This window comes from Gouania willdenowi, chromosome 14 (assembly GCF_900634775.1).
Source record: "Gouania willdenowi chromosome 14, fGouWil2.1, whole genome shotgun sequence".
In the NCBI taxonomy this organism is placed as follows: domain Eukaryota; kingdom Metazoa; phylum Chordata; class Actinopteri; order Blenniiformes; family Gobiesocidae; genus Gouania; species Gouania willdenowi.
Window position 1 is genome coordinate 10,045,583 of NC_041057.1, and position 23,635 is coordinate 10,069,217.

A 23,635-nucleotide genomic window follows, 5' to 3' on the forward strand; every position below is an offset into this window, starting at 1 on the left:
AAATCGTATCGTGAGATGCCAGGCAATACACACCCCTAGTTCTGTTACAATAAAGGTCCTCTATTACAGGGGTTCTCAACTGGTTTCACCCTGGGACCCACATTTTGCCACGGTCAATAATTTTTTTTTTTTTTTAGAATTCTTCAGACCAAGTTTAGTTTTTCAAAAGTAGCTGTTGAAAACACACATAAATAATCTTTTTTTAAAACAAATATATTTTTGCGTGTAACATGCATTTCCCAGCATGCCTGTCAAAAAAAAAGTTTCTTTCAAAATAAAAGACAAGTCCAACATGGAAGACATTAAGTATTTCTTTATTTTTGACCAGCTGTCCGCAACCCACCCAGTACTGGTCCGCGACCCACCAGTTGAGAATCCCTGCTCTATTATACCACCCAGTGTGTTTAATGCAACAGCGTGTGATTGTGCTTTCCTTGTTATCGCTCATTCTGAATGAAACAGAATACAATAAAATAAAATGATGCAATTGCAATAAACCAAACAGTAACTCAACATAACACTTGTCTTGAGTCACAACTGCAACAATGGCGCATTTAATGTATAGGAAGTGAAGAGTGGCTGCATTTTAGATAGGAACTGAAAATGCATTACTTCATACAAACACTCAATCAGAAGTTAACATTCATCATAAATCAGTACTAAAGCTGTCCACATTTTTTGTAGAGTAGGAATCTTCCATTTCCTGTGAAGCCCCGACCATTTTGTGTGCAGAGACCCGGATGTTTGACCCGCTAACACATATCTGTTTATTGGACTAGTGTGACGTCACGGGGGGGCGGAGTCGCGAGCGTTCAAAACACTGCCTGCTCGTCTCAATCCTCCCGGATTGTTGGCTTCCTGTCTTCTTTTTGCGCTTATTTTAGCCACTGCTCTAATTTCCTTTCTCTACTTTTCAGCTTGTGACATTTTTTTAATCGCAGTTCATTCTAAAAACAATGCGGTTATTTCCAGTAAATGCCCTCAGTAGATCTTTCTGTTCGCTTATTGTTTTCACAAATAGCATCCCTCTGTTGTTCACTTTTGCCCAAAAATGGACTGATTTAAAATCCGTATAAATGCACCTTCCGTCCAAGAGGAACTCTGGTTTAGAAAGTGAAGAGGTAAGACCGCTTTGACATTGAAAAACATGAAGTAAAGTGGGGTTTTTTTTAGTGTGTGTGTGCGCAGTACTTACGTGTAGTGAAGCTACAGCTGCCATTATCCCGCCTGAGTTCGTTGTGTTGGATTCACTTTCATATTTCTGCCTGTTTGGGAAACCGTGGAAATATCTAAGTTATTTTAACAAACTTCGGGTGAATCTTTGTTTCCTGAGGCCTGTTTGAGCTGTAGATTGATCCAGTGTTGGACCAGTGGACCAGTGGTCAATGATAGTTTATGAAGAGAAAGGTCAGGATGTACCAGAGAGGCCTCAACATCTCCGTGTTCAATTCCATTACCTTTTATTCTTTTATTCACACTACAACCACCTAAAGTGACAATAAAAGCCTAGATAAAGGTCACAATATGTTTGCTCACCTTTACTGGGAGTCCATGCTTCCAAATAATGGAACTCAGCTGTTTAATCAATGCTATGGACACAGGTGTAAAAAATCAAGTGTCTAATTATGGTGTAGCTTCTGGGAATGAATACGGTTGCTTTTTATGAGCTAAGTGAAGTTTAGCATGTGTACTGATGTTTTTTTTTTATTTTTATTTTATGCAATAAATGGCCTTGTTACTACACAATTCACCATCATTTCATTGAACCTCGTTTTGCACTAAAAAGGCCCATCTGATCCCTTACATCAGGAGCATTACACTCCTGAATAAATGAGATATTCTACATTTAATTTATTTAATTAATGAGAAGACTTGGTTTTAATTTAGTGAAATAAACTGCCAATGCTTCCCCCATACCAGAATGTTTTGGATAACATTGTTTCTCAGTCACCACTAGAGGGTGTGGCAATGCATGGAGGCTCCTGACTGCTGCTCTATTTATATTCTAGTTTCCAATGTTGTCATGCTGCTTTTTTTATGTCCGTGTCTATTGATACGGAGAAGTATCAGTAGCCCCCGGTGTCACGTACTGAATTTACCGCCGTAGTGAGATTTTAACCCCGACCTAATCCAATAAACAATTAATACACGTGTCCGTTTACTGTGAAAACAAAAATGAATTTTTTTTTTTTTTTGTGCAAAAATTCATTTCTCAGTTGTGTGCGCATATATAATCTCAGTACGACGCACACTCTGTACCAGACACCAGGACTGTGGGTACGTTTTCCGGACCTTTTCTACATAAACGTAATGTCTGTGTTTTCACCGCGTCAGGATGGCCGAGTGGTCTAAGGTGCCTGACTGAAGGATTCTTCCTTCTACTGCCGTGGGTTCGAATCCCACTTTTTGACATATATGTATTTTAACATATTTAACACGGCAAATTAAACCTTTAAAAATACATATACAAAAAAAAAATCAACATTTTAGGGTATTTCCTGGGTTAAGGCTAAAATAAAAGGGTTAGTAGGGTAGCTAAAATAAAACTGATGGAACTTTAAGTCACGTGGTGCGCTTATCATGTCACCTAAACTGGCCAATGAGGGGCGCTGCGTATGCATAAACTGGCACTTTTTTAAAATTTTCATTCACGTACCCCCTACGACATTTACCCGGGGGTACCCGTACTCCACTTTGGGAACTTAGGCATTAGAGTAACTACTGTGATCCAGTATGATTGTTTCTTCCCTTCCAGGTGTGTGTGCCCTGGGTGCAGCCTGGCTGGTGCTAAAGAGGTGATGAAGAACCCAGAAGTGGGGGCGAGCCGTCGGCTGGATGGATTACTGGAGGCAGCACTGGCCAGAGAGGCTCGTCTCTGGAAGGTGCCAGTCTTCAAGAATGGAAGCATCCAGGTAAGCCAATGATGAGTCAACGATTGACTATATAGCATGGATGTCCGTACGCGGTCCTCAAGGGCTGGTAGTCCACCAGCTTTCCAATGTGTCCCAGCTCAAACACAGCTGAGAGGCAGACTTTCTGCAAAGCTGCTTCAGAAGTGTTGGAGCAGGGACACATTGAAAACTTGGTGGACTACCAGTCCTCGAGGACCTCGTTTGGACACCGCTGCTATATAATATTCAAAGTGTTTATTGTCATATGTGCAGTTAGAATTTAACATACAATACCTGTATTTACAAGTGCCATAAGGTAAAAGTTAACTGTTACTCGTCCTCTACTTTTCAACAAAATTCCATGCGGAATACCAAGTACTGATTCTTTTTTAACTGGTTGCTTTGGTGATGAAGTCTTAATGTTTGTCAGTCCCTTATTGATCAGCCTTTTCACATGGTATAAACTAAAAATGTGCTGTTCCTAAGAAATATTTCTGAAGTAATCCATCCTTCGGCCCCTTAGGGTGCCGACATCTCTTCATTCCAACATCAAGAAATGATCCTCTGGCTCCGAGAAATGAGCCAACTCTTTCAATTCCTGCCAGAGACGTTTGCACTGGGAGTGGGCGTCCTAAACAGACTCCTGTCCTCCGTCAAGGTAAGCTTATACAACTCATTCAGATTATTAGGATGCTTCTTTATTTTAGTTTAGTTTACATTTAAATAATGCTAATTACGTTTCTCCTTTTTAGGCTCAACCAAAATACCTTAAGTGTATCGCTTTTACCTCTCTGGTCTTGGCTGCCAAAATCAATGAAGAAGATGAGGTAAGATATTTAATAAAGAAGTCAAGTAAATAATGGTACACTTAAGGTTTCAAAATAGGTTTATTTCCCTTTTGTTTGGTGTCTGCCGTAACAGGTGATAGGTTCTGTCAAACAACTGGTTGTGCTGAGCGGATGCAGCTTTTCAACAGCAGAGATTCTTCGCATGGAGAGGATCATTTTAGACAAGCTGCACTGGGACTTGTACACTGCAACACCAGTCGACTTCATTCACATAGTAAGTTAGACTTCAGCAGGCAGGCAAGCACAACACTTTCTGTTTAAAGACTTTTTTTTTTTTTTTTTTTTTTGTTTTGTTTGTTTCCTGGAGCGAGAGCATCTCAGACAGAGAGAGTTGGCAGGGTGTTGAAATGCTCTGATTGGCCTGTTCGGGCATCAAATACACAAGCGTTACAATAGCACACACAAACCCATCATGCAGACAGTTTACAAATCCCCTTCTTTCGTTCTGCCACTTCGTAAACAATTGGTCCAGATAAAGATTGTGCATTAATTATAATTGGTGTCTCTGGTAATGGTTTAGCTCTGATTGTGGGGAGATTTCTTCTAAAGACAATAAATCCAGCATATTAGAGAAATAAGATTAATTCATCAAAAACAGTTGTTTTATTCGTCTTGTACTATAACACAGTACGTCAGCGTTAAACCAACGTGCTAAAGTCGTGATTTATTTGGTAAAAATCACTGCAAAAAAAAAAAAATACTGGTTTAACTGGAGTTCTCCATCATCTTTCCCACAGAAATCCTTGTTTGAGCAACAGTTTAAACCCAGGCTGGTTCAGATAATGTAAACAAAGAGGAAATAGTAAGATTTCAGCAAACGACTGCGTCTGCCAGTAAAATAACATGCTTGTTGCATATCAGGCCAAGGCACTTCTGACTGACATTTACCTGCAGCCTCACCCTGTCACAAGCAGAGAGGAGGGGGGAGAAAACACATTCACATAAACACAATTTCTCACCTGTTATAAAACTCCATGTTTCACAGCCTGATTGACCCGTTTCTGCCACATTGAATTAATCAGAACCAAAGACTGTCAACAAACACTCACACAGTATTCAAATCTTCTCATGTAATATAACTTTATGCTATATTCATAATTGTTTTTGAGAGGCCAGAATATAACAACGTATATTAGGTTCATCGAGCGCAATGCTGTGATAAATGTACATTGAACAAAATTTCTTCCTTTTTCTCACAACTATTGTTCTCAAATGTGTCTAAATGTGTTAGTGAACCCTTCTCCTTTGCAGAGATAATCCATCCCACCTCACAGGTGTGGCATATCCAGATGCTGATTAGACAGCTTGATTATTGCACAGGTGTGCCTTAGGCTGGCCACAATAAAAGGCCACTCTAAAAATGTTCAGTTTAATCACACAGCACAATGCCACAGATGTCGCAAGTTCTGAAGGAGCGTGCACTTGGCAGGAATGTTCACCAGAGCTGTTGCCCGTGAATTGAATGTTCATTTGTCTACCATAAGCAGCGATAATTTGGCTGTACATCCCACCAGCCTCACAACCGCAGACCACGTGTAACCACACCAGCCCAGGACCTCCACATCCAGCATGTTCACCTCCATGATGGTCTGAGACCAGCCACCCGGACAGCTGCCACAGCAATCGCTTTGCATAAGCAAAGAATTTCTGCACAAACTGTCATAAACCGTCTCAGGGAAGTTCATCTGCATTCTCGTCGTCCTCATCAGGGTCTTGACCTGACTGCAGTTTGTCATCGTAACCGACTTGAGTGGGAAAATGCTTACATTTGACGGCAGCGACCATCACCTCATGTTGCAGCGTGATAATGCATGGCCCCATGTTGTAAGGATCTGTACACAACTCCTGGAAGCTGAAAACATCCCAGTTGTTGAATGGGCATCATACTCACCGGACATGTCACCCATTGAGCATGTTTGGGATGTTCTGGATCGGCGTATACGACAGTGTGTTCCAGTCAATATCCAGCAACTTCATACAGTCATTGAAGAGGAGTGGACCAACATTCCACAGGCCACAATCAACAACTGATCAACTCTATGACAAGGAGATGTGATGCACTGCTTGAGGCGAATGGTGGTCACACCAGATACTGACTGGTTTTCTGACACACACACACACCCCACCCCCACCTGTGAGGTGGGATGGATTATTTATAAAGGAGAAGTGCTAACTAACACAGATTTAGACATATTTGTGAACAATATTTGACAGAAATAGGTCTTTCGTGTATATAGAAAATGTTTAAAACCCTCGAGTTCAGCTCATGAAAAAAGGGAGTAAAAACAAGTGTCGCATTTATATTTTTGTTCAGTGTAATTAGGTAAAGAATAAAATAATATTGCCTTTAAATGACTGAATTGAAATTTAATTTGTACCATATATTCCACACTTTGGAAAAAAAAAACAGAGTTGATCTGCGTTTTCTCCCCACTCCATTCATCCACCATATTCCTGGGGTCGCTACTTCCTCTTTATGGGTGATGTGACCATGGTGAAATTACGAGCTAAACTACATTTTCTTCCCCCTCCTTACAATCAGCTGATTGACATGCAGACAAATGTGCTTCCATTTAAAGCCTTTCACATTAAAAGTCCTGGATATAGGCGATACGTTTGTAATCAACAGTTTGAAAGAAGAAAAAAAAAAAACATTTTTTTGATGTAATGCCTTTATAAAAATATCTTACCTTTATTTTGGGAATAAACAAACAATATTACCACATACTAATTTGTCATGGACCCACCACAGGCACATGATGTTGTGCGTCTAATATTATGTAAAGTCGCACCTCCAGGAATAAGGCGGATACGCTTTCCTTAACTGAGAATGATCAAACTACATCTAACAGGAATTTTATGGAAATCTGCTTGGATTTGTGAAGTTTTCATGCATTCTGAGAGCTTTTAAAAATATTTAACAAATGTCAGCAATCGATTTATTTAAAATCAGCAACCGACTAAACAGCGTCACCAAAGAGCAGCTTGGCACATTAGAACTGATTTGGGCTGATTTTTATTTTTTTAAATTTTTTTTTTGAGTCCCGAACCAAAATAAATGGCACTTTGCTTTTCACTATCACAGTTCATGAGCATCTCACTGATAATAACCATGTAACAGCTCAACCAAATTTAATAGATCTTCACTATTTGTCGATGATGGTACAAAAGCTACAAGTTCGTAAAATAAACTAGTGACATAATTTGATCATAAAAACGATAATAAAATAAAGACATTTTCTTTGTGCAAATAAATATTATTTTTCAAATAAATACTATATCTCACAATTACATTCCCCCTGCCCTGAAGACATACAGTAACTTTGTATTCCCTTTTGATATTATTAAGTGTTGATTTTTCATTTCTACAAAACAGCAATTTAGAATTTCTAGGAATATTCTGTCACAGACTTTCCACCATGACACGTTGATATACACACAGCACATAAACATCCCTCACAAAGGTACAGCTAATATCCTGTTCTGTTTTGCGCTCAACTTGAAATCTAAAAACTAAGAGAAAAGTGAATGAGAGCAACACAAATCAACTGAAGAATAGAGCAATGTAGCAAATTATTCCTTTCTTTTTCAACCACTTGGCTATGTCAAGTTTTAAAATAAAACCAAAGGAGCATTCCTGTTCCAACTGGTTTTACTGGAGCTAGCTGGCAAGCGTTTATCTGCTCTGTGAAGAAAGGGATTATTTAAATAAAGAAGGAAAGGGTAGGGGGGTCTGATTTAAGTCGGGAGGAAAATGTAAGAATTTTTAGGAAAAATAATTTCCCTTTGCAGCTTGATTCCCAGTAATGTGCATCCAGTTGATGTAGCATTAACAGGTTTCTGTAGGTTTATGTTTTCCTCAGAATTCTGAGATTAAAGTCATAAATTTTGACTGAACATGATCTCAGAATTCTGGAAAAATAAAAAGTAAAAGCACCGATTTTATTATCTTAATTCCATGTCCCTCGCTCTGTTTCCTTTGAACCTTTTGGTGCTTTTTTGTCTGCACTGAGCCCAACGCAGGTTAGATTTCATAGTTTCTGCTCACGAACGGGAACACGAAAGCACTGCACTCACAATATGACACGAACAGGGTCACAATTAGCACTCGGGCAACATGGAGGGAACTTCATTTGTAAAACCTTCAGAGTTTGATACTGATTAAAATTCAACAGTGGTTCTCAACCTTTTCAGCCCACAACCTTAAAATAAAGGTGCTAGAGAGTCATGTGGAGACAGACATCTATAAGGGGGAATAAAGGGGAGAGCTTTTTGGGGCCCATCCATAAAGTCAGGAAAATGATGGTCCATTGTTCTATGATCACCTGTGACAATCACATTTAATTATCTGAATAATATCCATTGTTCTCTAGGAAGTTTAGTATTATTTACACCCTAGTGTTTAGTCATCTTAAAGATGTAAATCCTTGTTTTAATCAGAAATAAAATAGGTTAAAAGTGACCAAAGATGGTGGAAAAAGTGGAAAATCGGGTTTGAAAAACCACAAAAATTGGTTATAAGTTGCAAATCGTGGGTCATGGAATTAAAAAATGTAGGGAAAATTAGTTTAAACTGGCAAATAATTGGCATTACAAATCGTGAATGTGGTTAAATTGGCCAACATAAAATGTGGTGAAAAGGGGTTGGAAGTGACAATATTGGGTCAACATATGCAACATTAGGTTGGAAAAGTGGTGGAAATGGTTTTATGTGTCAAAAATTTCTTGAAAGTAAAAAAAAAAAAAATGTGCAGAAGAGGCATTTAAATTTGATGAAGTGGCAGAAATTCATTAAAAGAAATGAGGTTAATGAAAATAGGTTAAAATATGACAAGAAAAAGTGATGAAAATAGGTTAAAATATGGCAAGTTTGGTGTAGTTGCAGAAAAAGGGTAAAAAAAGAAAAAATAGGCTCTACTTTTTAGATACCATTTACAGTTCCTTGAGGGCATCTCGCGACCTCAAATAGGGTCCTGGCCCCAAGGTTGAGAACCCCTGTTTTAGCTGACGGAGCCAGGGGGGATAAATAATGTATGGATGCAGAAAGAGATCTGAAAGATGGAGGAGCAGACGATGAAATAACATCCTTAATGCTAACGTTTTGGTCTCTATTGTGTTTTAATCCCTGCTTTTTTTTCCTCTCTGGCCTCAGTTCCACGCCCTCCTCGTATCGGATCACCCAAACCTCATTCCGTCCGCTGGTGCCGACCCGCCCACAGACCCCACTGTGCTTCCCTGTGTGGCGCCGAGGTATCAGAAGAGGCCCCCGGGCTTCTTCCAGGTGGCGTTGTGGACCAGGCAGGTGCAGCACTGTATGGCCTCCCACCAGCTCTGGCAGTTCAAGGGCTCCACGTTGGCTTTGGCCATCATCACTTTGGAGCTGGAGGCGCTCACACCTGATTGGTTCTCAGTTTTCACCAACCTGATGAAGAAAGCACAGGTAAGACCAAAGCACACACCCAGGGTTGGGGTCATTTAGATCTGTAGTTGTTAATTCATTCCAATTATGATGTAATTATAATTGTAATTTTAAAGATTGTTGCTGTTGTAATCGTAATTGAATTGGAATTTAGTTCAGATAATTGACATGAAAATTATCTTAAATCTCTTAAATTTTAATTAACTGCAAAACTGGAGTTCTATGGCTTACACATACGTAGTTAACAATGATGTTTCACTAGGGATGTAACGATTAATCGTAAGGCAGTTAAAAATCGATTCATAGGTATCACGGTTCACATCGATACTGTGAAAATTGAATCACAGTACTTTTTTAAACAGCATATATATATATATATATATATATATATATATATATATATATATATATATATATATATATACATATGTCCTTCGCTTGTCCAGAAGTGTTGGCGGCGGGCAGAATCTGCTACCCCTTTAGCACCGAAAGAATATCTGTAATATTACGTGAATATCTGTAAAAGTCACGTTTTTCTATTAGCTCTGTCTGCTAGCGCATAGCATCTCTTTTTCACTGCTAGAATAGCTGCATGTCAACTGACCACTGGGTTACCAGCGCCCTCTGCTGGTCCAAACAAATATGATGTAAATACAGTAAAATGAAATGTAAAAAAAAAAAAAAGTCCAATTGTTAAGGCACAAAATACATTTTCAGTTGCACTTTTAAAAAGAAAAAGAACTATTATGCAGTTTTGCATTGTTTACTATAGAATTAGAATTTAAACTAAAAGGCTTCTTCTTCATTTGTATTATTCCTTTATTTATTTCATTCAAGATTTATTTTTAGTTAAATTGCATTGTTTTGAATAGTTTATCGAGGGATTCTTTTGACAATGAAAAATTAAAGGAAAATAGTACAGTATTTTCGCAAAAAAAAATAAAGGAATATTTTTCAGTCATTTGTGTACAGTCCCATTTTATAAAATAAATCGTGAGAGAATCGTATCGGGAGTTGAGTGAATCGTTACATCTCTGTTTCATATCAAGTTTTCTCACTTCCTGTTCTGTCATTTTAAAATATAAATCTAGGTGTATATTGACAGAAAAAAGGCTCAGACACCCACACCAAAAATATTAATACAAATATTTTCATGAAAAAACCCTAACCAAAAGATGAGAAACAAGTGTATTAGTGTATTTTACAGCTGATTTAAAGGTCCAATATTATGCTATTTTTCATACATCTCCATTTGTTCAACGAACCAACAACAAAGTATTTGTTTATTTTCCCAAACTCGCCTGTTTTCTGGAGTTTTAGCCTCTGGAAAGTCACTTTCTGACCAATTCTAAAATCGGGCTGTTTGAGTGGGCGTGTCTATAGACGCCGACTGTTGACACTCTTTTTGTTTTCAACCAAAAAAATGCACATTACAGTAAAACACATGGCTATTTAAGCGGCTATTGTGATTGTGTGTCAGCAGTATATGTCTGCAGAGCCAAAGCAGCAGCAGCTGCAAAAGCAGGAGTTCAAACACTTCAAACGCTTACCAAAGCTGCTAAGTCGCTTTCATGTCATCATCTCCTCTAGTGATTACTGGAATATTCCATTCAAGGTGATAGTCCGCTGTTTTGTCCAATCGCTGCGTCGCATTGTGTCACAAAGACTCCTACCAGCGCTCAGAGGAGGTCGACCTATGAAATTGACTCCTTTGGTGATGTCACCACAGGAGCTGAATCTGAACAGCCTGTAGGAGCACCGTTTTACCAGTGGGTGGGCTGCAGAGACCATGCAGGAATCACTGGTTTCCTCATTCTGGGAGTTGGCAGGCTCAGTGAGGACCAGTTTATCAATGTAGAGACCAGAAAAAAACCTGTTTTTCTTAATATGGGTCAAAACTGACCCGTTGTCATAACAGATTCTAACAGAAAGCAAACAAAAGAGGAAGGTTACTTTTTATGGAATTATTAAAGGCTCACTAAGTGTGATTGATTGTAATTGAACTTTAGTAACTGAGATTGTAATTCATATTAAGTTTCAGGTGGAAAATAATTATTGGAAGAAATTATGGTCACCGCAGTCGTAATGTTGCAATCGAAAAGGGGTGATTGAAGACGTAAATGTAATTGAAAAATCCCAACCCTGCACACGCCCACTATCGGAGGCCTGTGCCCAGGGGTGGACTGGCCATCTGACATACTGGGCATCATCCTGGTGGGCTGTCGACTCAAAGCGGCCCATCCGGTCTACATTTTTTTTTTTTTTTTTTTAATGAGCGGGTGGAGGCAGACAAGGTAACAAGTGGCCAAAAAAGGCATGAAAAGAGACTAAAATGGGCCAAAAGCAGTCAACAGTGGCACCAGGTGGTATGTAATGGCAAAGGGTGGCTTAAATGGGCAAAATGTGGCAAACAATAGTGAAACATGTGGAAGAAAGAGGCAAAATTTATAGAAAAATGAAAAGTGGTATTTATTGTGCGAAAGTTTGGATGAAAAGTGGCCAAAAAAAATTAAAGAAAGGGGAAAAAAATTGTATCAAAGTGTACAAAAAATAAACTAAAAAAACTTGGGGGGAAAAAAGGAAAAATAACTTTTTGAAAAGGGCAAAAATGGGACAAAAAAGTTGCAAAAATGGTTAAAAAGTTTCCCCCTTTTGAGGTTTTCTTGGGGGAAAATAATTGAATTAAGACAAAGTGCCACATGCCTTAATATTTGCTCATACATGGTGTCTCTAATGTAGTGGGCTGGAATGGACAGAAAATGCCAGGGCTGAGTTTTTGTCTCAGTGCAGTGGCACATGTGATAATTATCAATCAATCAAATGTATTCTTCCATGTAATCCTGTTTATAATATCTGCATTGTAATTGACAGTCATTACTTTTCACATGTCAGAATAGGAGCATGTCTTATTATACACGCTCCTTTTTGTTCAATAAAAGAATGTCCAAGAAGACGGTCGCCGATCAATTCTGTGAGATTTTTACATTATAAAAGGCACAACATTACCAAATCAGTTGTTTGTTACCAAAAAAACAAAAACTATTGTTTGTTACAGATGTCAATAGTTTAACGTATGTTTGATTTACAGATGTCTGTAGTTTTCAATCAATAACATTTTATAAATATGTTTAATTTGAACAATAGTATGACAAGTTTTTAAATTGTCATCCAATGAATTCCACAACCTAATCCCAGTGACAACAAAACCTCTGTTTGAGTGAAGTGAATTGTAAAGGGAATCAAATTACACCCAATAGTGCAAGAAACAGAGATTTGTTTGCTTGTATTTTAACTTTTCTAACTGTTTGTCTCTCCTCTCAGGTGGACAGCGCTGAGTTCATCCACTGCAAAGAGAGTGTGGATGAGTTCCTCCACTGCCTGGAGTTCTCTCTCCCTACCAACGCCGTCTACATCTTTGACGGCTCTCAGATCCAGGAGGGCGGCGACGGAGCTCAGAGCACCACCATGATGCAGCACAGCCTGGGCCGCAGGGGGCGTGGCCGCAGAGAGGAGGGCCACTCGGACGAGTTCTACGACGGCTTCAAGTGTTTGTACGAGATGACGCCAAACGAACACGTTTTGTTTGAGGCGAAGCCGAAAAGTACGTCTCCATGTCCACCTCTGCACCCTGCTGTCAACTAGACTCTAGTCCTACAGCAGTGCATGATGGGAAAGTTTGGTCCTGATATCCATGTTACTCATTTTAGAGACTGTGAAAGTGAGACGCTGTCATTGTTACTTTAATCCTCCCTTTAATTTACGCTGCAAATTGTAAGTTGTTCTTGTTGGGGTTTTTTTTTTTTTTTTTTAAATGATGAGTCAGCATTATGGGCTGACATCAAGTATTGGTGCTTGGGTTCCTGGCAGAGCTACGCTGTACTTTTTTTTTATTTTTTTAATGCATCTTTTTATTTTTACACTTTTTTTTATTAATCTAACATTTGTGATAAACCTTTGTCTGTAGTGTGCGTTCAGCCTTCATTTACACAAGCCAACCCAGCTAAAAAAACAGTAACGGTTACTATTCTTTTTTTTTTTACTGATGCAAATATTTTATTTTATTGTACATGTTAGTTTGTGTCAAGTTGCTAAATATAACTGTTACATATGAAAGAGCACTTGTTGGCGGTTAGGCCAACACTAAAGCAGACTGTTGATTAATGGTTACTGAGACCAATCGTGTCAGAGCCACACTTTGGGTTTTCAAAAAGACTAGTTATTTATTGTATCGTTTTGAGAAATTGGTGAAATAATACGTTAGAATTGAACCCACATCGGTGCCTCTGTGAGCTGTCCACCTATATGAGAATCTTCTGCCATTACTTTACGTTTTCTTTACGAATTTATTTTTCTGCTTGACTAACGCTCCCTTAAGTTCCTGTTTTTTTTTTTTTTTTTTTTATCGGTTCCTACGACATTTCAGATCAATAGTTATTTTTACGATGATGAGCACCAGAGCAGCTTTATTTTCACTGCCAAAAAGCTAAAGCCTTCCCACAGGTTTCAGCTCCAAAGGCTTGGTTGTGTTCATCACTTTGTATAAAAATGTCTGTCTGGACCAAAGCGCACAGTGACTAACATGTTCACATATGAAGGCAGCTACTCTCATTGTTTGTCCACCACAGAAATAAAGCTACAACTTAAAAAGCATCAACTGTTTTGCTGTTTTTTTTTTTTTAGACATGTCCCAATCCAATATCGATATCGGCCGATATCAGCTGGACAACGAATATCTGATTTTATCGGACTGTATCTAAAATCACCGATATAAGCTCTCTGATAAAATGTTCCGCTCCAGCACTTCTATCCATAGGTGACTGTGGTTCACACTCCAACAAAGTACCTACTGTTGCTGACTATTGTTCTGTTTGAGTAACATCACTTGATCAAGCCTTTTCTAACACTACAAAATAAGAAATAAAAGTATGTATGATTTGTGCCGATATCGGCTCAATATCAGAATCGGCCGATACGCAAGGCTGCAATAACGGTGTATCGGAAGTGAAAAAGTTGTATCGGGATGACATCATTATTTTTTTTATGTTAGTGTTACAAGTAAATTCATTTATTTGTAAAAGCTGCTACACATTTATTAATTATTAGATTAAAATGTTAGTGTTTGCCTCAAATCAATGATTAATTGGACTCAGGCTGTATTAAACTAAGGCTGGAGATGAGGACACACTGAGCAGATTGTACTGTTGGACGAGAGCCTGTGAGCTCGGCAGGTGGTGGACAGAATAATAATAGAGCTACATGGTAAACAAGGAAAACAAAGAAGATGATTTGACTGCCTTTGCTTGTTTTCAATGCATCACAAACCACTTGAATGCAACGAAACACAATGGAGTAAACTTGTATTAGCTTTTTTTTTTTTATTGGTCACAGAGAACCTAAAGGTTTGAATAAAAATAGAAGCTAAAGACATAACAGTGAATAAAGTTACTAGTGTAAATTAACACTTAAGTACTGTTTTACAATAACATATTTAATAACTTTATTTTATTCTGTAAAAGTCACTGGAAAGACTAGTCGCACACAGTGTTAAATTTAATCCCTTGAGTTATATAAAAAATAAAATAAAAGGTACTGGCTAGGGATGTAACGATTCACTCAACTCCCGATACGATACTCGGTTCACGATACGATTCTCTCACGATTTATTTTACAAAATGGGACTGTAGACAAATTTTTTTTTTGGGAAAAAAACTAGAAAATACTGTACTATTTTCCTTTTATTTTTATTGTCAAAAGAATTCCTTGATAAACAATTCAAAACAATGCAATTTAACTAAAAATAAATCTTGAATGAAATAAATAAAGGAATAATACAAATGAAAATGAAGCCTATTAATTTAAATTCTGGTTCTATAATAAACAATGCAAAACTGCATAATAGTTCTTTTTCTTTTAAAAGTGCAACTGAAAATGTATTTTGTGCCTTAACAATTGGACTTTAAAAAAAAAAAAAAAACCGTGATTACACTGATTTACGTCAGATATTTGTTTGGAACAGCAGAGGGCGCTGGTAACACTGGTCGGTTGACATGCAGCTATTCTAGCAGTGAAGAAGAGATGCCATGCGCTAGCAGACAGAGCTAATAGAAAAACGTGACTTTTACAGATATTCAAGTAATATTGCAGATATTCTTTCGGTGCTTAAGGGGAAATGAATCATTTATTAACATATTTAACAGTAGAAGGCATCCAGAAAGAAACTATTAGCAGACTCCGCCCGCCGCCTACACTTGTACACGCCGCCCTCTGCTGGTTAAAAAAAAGTACTGCGATTCAATTTTCAGAAAATCGATATCAACCGTGATACCTATGAATCGCTTTTTAACTGCCTTACGATTAATCGTTACATCCCTAGTACTGGCCTGTTGACTGTATGTTTAAGATTTTACATTTTTGGACAGATTCTTTTTTAAAAAAAACAGCATGTTTTAATGAATCACTAATGTTCCTGTTGTGTAAGCATGAATACACAAGCTAAAAACGCTGACAAACAACTCACGGCAGAGACGCTAAAACCAGGAAAACAGGGTTGCATTTATTTCCAAAGATGGTCAGTAAACACAGCTGCTTCCATTTCTATCTCTGCATGTAAACGTCTGCAGTTCCTGTGTTTACATACTGGCATCATGGTGGTTTACATAAAGGTAAGTTACTATTGGACAGAGTGCACCATTCATCTTTCTTTGTATAGTAACAACAATATATAGAAAAACTAGTAGCTTTGCATATCACACCGACAAATTATTCACATACATTTACTGAGTTCCTCTGACAGAGCACCAGATTGTTGCATAGGTTTCAGATTAAGACTGGATCAGGTGGTCCGTACCTGTGTGGGAATGTACGATTGGTGATCAATGAGTGATATTAGATGTGTAATCAACGGGCTCATTCCATACAGGGATCAATGTGAAATGCACCGAGGCTCAAGGACAAATAAAAAAAGGTTAAAAGATGCCTCACACTGAACAACTGGAGAACAAAAACTAAAAAACATTTTACTGTAATGACCAAAATGATCAAATGTCATGAAATTAGTCCTTATGATTGATTAAAAGCCATGTTGCAGTATTTATATGTTCATCAAAACACATCCAGGACAGAGTTTTTCTTTTATGTGTGACTTCAAAGTAAAGTTTTAATCCAACGGTAGGAAATGTCTCACTCTGTGATACGTTAATGTACCGAAAGATTTATGAAAAGTCAGCTTTCTGTGTCAATAACTGATGGTGGAAAAAAATTCATGCACGCACGCACACACACACACACACGTTTACAAAAAACAAAACAAAAAAAGACTAAATCATAAAATGCAGATACATAAATAAATTGTGTCCCTAATAAACTGAGGTCCTGAATAAATGAGATGGCCACTAGGGGGCGGTGAATACATTTCCTCATCTCTCAATAACTTGCACTCATGCTTACACAGCCATCATCACCACCACCACCACCATCATCATCATCATCATCATCAGCATCATCCTCCTCCTTAGTGTCTTTGGTCCATGAGCAGAAAGTGAAGACGTAATGTCAAAATAAACAAACAGAAGAGACAAACAAACCAAATGAACAGATGTGGCTGTTGCTTTGTTGATGGAGGAGCAATCCATGGTGAGATGAGGGGGGAGGGGGAGTAGCGCCCAAAAAATCAACTGAAAAACAGTGACAAAAAACAAACAATAATAAAAATCAAATGAATGAATAACAACTGAAAAGAGAAATCAAAGGCAGAAAAGTTGAGGAAATCACAGTGAAGCAAAGACAGATCAGTGTGAGGATCAGAGCTGCTGTTAGAACGTTTCTAAAAAGGGTGAAGATGACATCAGCAAATTATACGGCCAAAAAACAGGAAATAGAATATAGCAAAAGCCTCATTCAAAACTGCATTAACTGCAATGTACATGAATGACCACAAGATGGAGCCAAATGTCAGCATTTCAGCCTTAATGTTGCAACTAAGCCTAGAAAACAGGAAAGATTTTAATCATTTTAATAAAGAAGGGTCTCATTTATTATTACTCAATTTGTATGTTTTGTCATTTTAAACATTATTTCAATGCCCTGTTGTAGGTTATTTATTAGTTTTGTTGTTATTGTGTTTATTATTGATTAGCAATTACAATATACTCTGAGCTTTCTGTTTGTTTCTGCACCTTTTATTTATGGAATATTATGCATTGGGTTGTTATTTTGTTTTTGTTTTTTAATTGCTTGAAATAAATATATAAATACAAATGTCACTATTTTACAGGCATGTGTGTTGCTGGTTTGAAACCAGTTACCATTCACCTCTCAAGCGTTCAGTGCCTTGCTAAATCATAGCCCTTAGACTTTTTAACGTTTTGGTATATTACAACCTCAAATGTAAATGGATTTTATGACTGACATGTAGACAACAACACAACTGTAAAGTAAAATACACATAAAACAGTGCTGAAATTTTTGAAAAAAAACCTGAAAAGTAGGCATCTAGAGATATGAAGTCCTTTTTATTCTAATACCTTCAGATGTCGATTAATTAATAAATAAAGTAGACCTGTGTACAATCAGTCTTAATACAAGTAGAGCTGAACACATCAGACAGGTCAGGGATTAAGATGTGGCAAAGATTAAATCAGGATCAAGTTGTAAATATAAAAAAAAAATAGAAATACTCAAAGCTTTGAACATCATCTCCCAGAACAACGTGCTTATTAAAGCCATATTTCTAAATGTCGACAAAGTATGATTGTGTTTCCATTGAAAACAATTTTAGGGTGGAGCTTCGCAAATCTCACCCAGCGAGACTTTGGCGCAGGAAGACGGACACTCCAAACCTCCATATAACACGCCGTATTCCTTTGTTGTTTCACGTCTAATGTGGCAGTAATTATTTAAAAAGTATAATGCTGAGAAATGTCCCGGTCTACTCCTCTGTTTACACGTACCGCGTCATATTTACTCGGAGAGAAGTGGTCATGTGACCAGGTACGTCACGTCCTGTGAAGTGTATTTGTGGAAAAAGTGTTTCCATAGCGCTTTTGTGATCCATTCCAATATCGAAACGTCTGAAATTCCTCCTCATGAAAGAGTGTTTTTTTTTAGAAATGTGGGCGTTTCCATTACCAGTTTTTATTGTGCTATTTAGATTTTTGCACATTTCCAAGGGTAAAGGAAATGCAGCTTGTGTGAATGATCATCATACCTCGATCAGGATCATTGATCCAGATAACTGCTAATATCTGGATAAAAGAGGAGATTTGGCACCTGGTGGAGAGCTCTTGTTCCATATATTTTTATTTATGGACAGGCAAATGTCCAGTAGTAACTGTCCTACAATCATGATGTGATATCTGCATGTTTATAAATCGTTTTAAGCAGGGAAACCACAACACTGTATGAGTTCAATCATTCTGCGTTTCTTAAGGATTTCTATTTTCTGGTGACTTTTATCTCAGATGTTTTAAATGTTTGGCCAACACTTGGTGACTAATTGATAGAGTGAAAGGGAAGGTCAGATATAATTCCTGCTGAATACATCTTTTATAACTTGTTTTGGGTGCCTGTGTGTCATGTGGAAACATTAAAAAAAGAAAAGGAACTGATGATTGAAAATAACATGTCCACAGAAAAGATCACGAGCTTTTCATAGACTTTCTAAAATATTCTGAGCCAGGCTTAAATAAGAGGAAGGGGAAGAAGTTTCCTCAACACATGCAGAGCCTTGATTATTAGAGGAATCCTTGTGAAGCAAAGATAGGAGCAGAACTTTAAAGGAGATGCTTTGCCTCAGGACTCAAAAAGTTGCTGCTTGAAAACTTGCCACAGGATTATTTAGCAGAGAGAGAGTGATGAAAGAAGCAAACACACACACACACACAGAGAAGAGGAGAGAGTGTGTGTGTGTGTGTGTGTGTGTGTGTGTGTGTGTGTGTGTGTGTGTGTGTGTGTGTGTGTGTGTGTGTGTGGAAAGAAGAGGCAGACTTACTTTTTCTTGTCTTTTTCTTTTTTGAGCGGCTGAGATAAGGACAGCGTCTCTGCTGCTACCTTCTTCCTGTTGAATGCGTTCATCTCCTCCTCCAGGTCTCTCCTCTTTTCCTCCACCTTCCTCTTCTCATCCTGGTGCATCCGCTTCAGCTGCTCAAACTTGTCGTGAAGCTGAAGGGAGCAAACACGAAAAGGAAAACACATTAGCATGAGTGAAAGAAAGAAAAAGAAAAAAGAAAAAAGAAAGAGAAAGGAAGAGAAGAGAACAAGAAGAAATCAGAAAGATAAAAGAAAAGAAAAAAGAAGAAAATTGCAATAGAAAATTTCAAAAATGTGATTTTCTTTTCATTTATTAGCTCTGAATTGAGGTTTCTTTAAGCAAATATATATTTAATGCTTACAATACCTTAAATACATGAATATATTCATATAACAAATATAATATGCAAATTGGAGTTATTTTATTATATTTTTTAAAAATTACATTTCTTTTTCATTATATTCATAAAATTGACCTTTTCACATATTTTCTTCCTACTCATCAATTTATTAATATTCTTTATCTATATTCATATGTATTCACTTATTTCTGAAACATATTAAAAACCTACATTTATTGGTTCAGGCGCTGACAGAACAATAGCTAACGGTAAATTTAGAAACCAGAGCGGTGGTCAACACATCGTCTAGTTTAGCAGATCTATTCAACCATCCATAGCAACACCACATGGCTCAGCTGGGAGCTGCACACTGGGCGTCTGGCTGCTGAGACAGACCTCACAATGAGACAAAGATGTGTAAAGTCTCAAACCTTTACCTCCCACTGACTGGGATCATGTAAAAGTGTGTGTGTGTGTGTGTGTACATTGCTGAGCAGAGACAGTAAAGAGCATTACTGACTATAATCAGCACACAGCAGGCTGCATGAGTACAAGCTAAACCAGCTAAAGCTGTAAACATGAGCCTTTGTTCAGCTACACATGTTTTTCCCGCGCTCACCTCTCTCTCCTTCTCTTTCAGCTCTGCTTCTGTCTCTTTTACTTTGTTAACAAACATCTGTCTCATCTCCTCCTCTTTGCGCTGCAGGTCACCCAGGAACTCTTTCCTCTTGGCTTCGTACGTCTCCTGAAGGCTGCAGAGAAGACAAAACCACATGAGATCTCCTTGGTATGACTGAGCGTGCACTCTTTCCTGCCCTAGTTCTGGTTCTGGTTCTGTACCTAAAAGGCTGGCTGTCGGGGTCTGTATCCTTGAAGCCCATCTCCTCCAGCTTGCAGCGGCGGTAGAGTTCGTAATGTCGGGCGTGCGTCTGCTCCCTCAGATCCTCCATGTTGACTCGGATCAGCATCTCTCGCAGCTTGACGAAGTCACAGTGGCTCTCGTTCTCCACTGACGGGGAAAAAAAAAACAGTTAGCACTAGTGTACGGCTCATTTTTTTCTCCATGATGGACAGCATGGACGTGCAGTCACGCCTGGAAACAAGACTTTGGATATTTTCTACAAGTCTACTTTTCCATCAGTGTCTGGATGTCGTTTTATTCTGACACCCCATCTGTCAGTCTGCTGCCTTCCCTTTTATTTTTTTTCAAACAGGCAGGAAATCACACCACAGGCAGGAATGCAGCGCAGTCTGCAAAATATGCAGAACGTTAACATGTTGAATGTACCTCTGGCCTCCTCTGCTACACATAACTACACTTTTATAAATACTCCTCACAAAAACTGAGTATAATTCTGCATCGTGCTTCCCTCTCTACTCAGACTGTTTTAACAAATCCACTTTATTTCACATGTGAACAAGTGCCACAGTTAAATGGAAAGGCCAGAATGTGTGTACTGCCTGATATACTGAAGGGTTACGTGAGGAATGCTCAAAGCATCATAACCATGATTCTGCTGAAAGGATACAACATTTATCATAATTCACTGCTGTGGAAATTCATTTACAGAGAAAAGATACAACAACTCCCTTTCTACAGAGAAGTAGAGACAAAATGTATAAAACAAATGTGGTCAAAGCATGCACCAAGAGATTAAATTTGACATTATTTAAGACTATTTACTCTTACATGCAACGCATATCCTTTAATGATGCTAAAATAAATAACATTGGTGTAAACAAATTAAAAATAAATATGCAAAGCCTATGAAACGAATGGGAGCACTAATCCAAAAATGTCCCAAAAATTCAAACAGCAAATTTAGCAGCGATCAGGGCATTCTCGTGTTCACAGCAGCCACATGGACACTGAAGGCACGTGGCAGGAGCTGTGCTGGGAAAAAAAAAAAAAAAAAGATTTATGTTGGTTTTAAATACCACCACAAGCTGTGAGCTTTGAGGATGGAAATACAGGAAAACTGACATTTAGGAGAAGCAATTAGGTCAGGACTTGAAGAGCAGCCTGCAGTGTGTGATAATTAAACCTAGTTTACCAATATTTGTTTTTAAAAGCTAAAAATATTCTGTGTATCAAAAGAAAACACTGTAGATTTATTGGATTTAAACAGAGATGCAACTATTAAATTATTTCAGATGTACTCCATTGAAAAACATCATCTAACCACAGGCTATCACTGCCTTGCTCCCCTAAAAAAGAAGACCTATTTAAGGCTACATTCAGGCTCGTGACTTGTTAATTTGGCATCTAACAGGCCTGCTTTGCAGCCCCCTCCCACTGAGGGTTGAATGAAGGCCATTCCTCCTCCTGACTGCAGAGCTCAACCCTCAAGTCATTTAAACACATGGCTGAGCTGATGCACTCCGACTAAAGGACACAGAATGGCACCAAGGCTTTTTGATTTAGAGAAAAATAAATATGTAAACTGCAATAATGCAAATGAATTAATTTTAAGTCATTGTTAAAATATGCATTTAAAAAGTAACAATTTGTGTGAGGCTAAATGATCACGTTAACAAAACAGGGATCTGTTATCATAATCTTTCATAATTAGACTAAAAAAAAGTTCAATATTTTGTCATTATTTCAGAAAGTGAAACCCATTTAATCAATAAACAGTGTCTCAGAATATTAGAATATTACATAAGATCAATTAAAAAAAAAAGATATTTTAAACACAAATGTCAGACTTCTAGTATGTTCATTTCTATGCACTAAACCCATTGTTTTGCATGAATGACTGCACCAGGTGTAATAGCAGCTCAGGTTGCTTTGATAGAAGCCTTCAGATCATCTGCATTGTTGCCTCTGGTGTGTCTTATCTTCCACTCACCTTAGTTTACATTATGTAACGTAGGCAGTAGAACAAGTAACATTTTTTCCCCAAAACTTTCAATACTGTTTGTATTCAGGTCCATATATTATGCTTAATAAGTCAGCAATAACTTGTTTATTTATAATGGTGAAGAAATCAAACCAAAAAGAAAAAAAAGTGTGAAAATGGCATTGTTGAAGAAAAAAACAAAAGACCAAAGCTTGTAAGTCGTTCTCCTACAACTTAGCAGTACTTTTGGGTGGGCACTATGTGTCCCCAACACCTACTACAATAGGGTGCACAGCAGAACAAACAAACAACCTCATGCAAAAACAAAAACCACCAGGGTCCTGCTATGTGTCACAGAAGTCTGGAGTTCAAAGATAACAGTCCACACACAATGAGATCCTGACAACCCTCGACTCCCATTAGCTGCTCTGTGTCCGTAAACACTCCTTCCTCTGTTCCTTCTTTCAGTTCAAAGGTCAAAGAACATTTCTCAAGACTCTTCCAAAAGGTTAGCATAACCCAACTTCATCAAATCTGCAAACTGTTCCAACAGACAGAGGCGGCTTTCTGTGAAACACAGACACTTCTGTCCTCCTCCTGATGGCAGCGTGTGGTTATTGAACCATCAGTGTGGAAACTAGGAAGAGGCGTGGCTTCCTTGTTTTACATCCTTTACAGCCCACATTTATGTGATGAATGACGCTGACAAGATAATGAGAGTCAATAAAATGTACTGTACAGAAGGAATGGACTTCCTCTTTGAACTAACTTAACTTTATTTCACAATGGTGTTTCAGTAATTGGAGGAAGTTACCCAAGGTCGGTGTTTCTCAAATGGGGGTATGTGTATCCCTAAGAATACACAATGACACTTACAAGGGGCACGAGAGAGAGAGAGAGAGAGAGAGAGAGAGAGAGAGAGAGAGAGAGAGAGAGAGAGAGAGAGAGAGAGAGAGAGAGAGAGAGAGAGAGAGAGAGAGAGAGAGAGAGAGAGAGAGAGAGAGAGAGAGAGAGAGAGAGAGAGAGAGAGAGAGAGAGACAGCCTTGGTCCCACTCCGGACGTGAAATGACCAGAAATGATAAAAGCTATAGAACTGAATCTATTCAGGAGCCACTAAATCAGTGTTTTTCAAACTTAGGATCAGGACCCCATGTGGGGTCACCTGGAGTTTAATTGGGGTTGCCAGGAATTTCTGTAAATCAAAATATTTATTTTTTTAAATTATTATTATTATTCTTTTTTTTTTAATTAAAACAATCTTAAACA

General features: G+C 38.1%; 2 protein-coding genes across 3 annotated transcripts in view; one reads left to right on the forward strand and one right to left on the reverse strand.

Annotated features, from left to right (window-relative positions):
• Positions 1-807: 807 nt before the first annotated feature.
• ccni2 (cyclin I family, member 2) lies at positions 808-4,256 on the forward strand. The gene is made up of 5 exons (XM_028466034.1): positions 808-1,121; positions 2,756-2,912; positions 3,415-3,549; positions 3,644-3,718; positions 3,813-4,256. Exons 2-5 carry the CDS (start codon positions 2,799-2,801, stop codon positions 3,960-3,962), a joined length of 474 nt encoding a protein of 157 aa, XP_028321835.1. The 5' UTR covers positions 808-1,121; positions 2,756-2,798; the 3' UTR covers positions 3,963-4,256.
• Positions 4,257-8,544: 4,288 nt separating this feature from the next.
• Positions 8,545-23,635, reverse strand: part of septin8a (septin 8a) — a 41,494-nt gene continuing 26,403 nt past the window's right edge. Inside the window, exons 7-10 of one of the 2 annotated variants that reach the window (XM_028466032.1) lie at positions 20,366-20,534; positions 20,145-20,277; positions 19,147-19,316; positions 8,545-9,161 (exon numbers count right to left, since the gene is read on the reverse strand). In XM_028466032.1, the coding sequence (XP_028321833.1) occupies positions 8,993-9,161; positions 19,147-19,316; positions 20,145-20,277; positions 20,366-20,534 (641 nt within the window). In that variant the 3' untranslated portion in view covers positions 8,545-8,992. Of the gene's footprint in view, positions 9,162-15,690; positions 16,832-19,146; positions 19,317-20,144; positions 20,278-20,365; positions 20,535-23,635 lie in introns of those variants that run through there. The other variant, XM_028466033.1, reaches the window with a different exon arrangement.

What these genes read in the sequence shown, in the direction of transcription:
- ccni2 (XM_028466034.1), top strand. Translation starts at nt 2,799, where the DNA reads ATGAAGAACCCAGAAGTGGGGGCGAGCCGTCGGCTGGATGGATTACTG. An exon ending in TCAAGAATGGAAGCATCCAG is followed by an intron (nt 2,913 to 3,414) that starts GTAAGCCAATGA and finishes TCGGCCCCTTAG; the next exon opens with GGTGCCGACATCTCTTCATT. An exon ending in AAATCAATGAAGAAGATGAG is followed by an intron (nt 3,719 to 3,812) that starts GTAAGATATTTA and finishes CTGCCGTAACAG; the next exon opens with GTGATAGGTTCTGTCAAACA.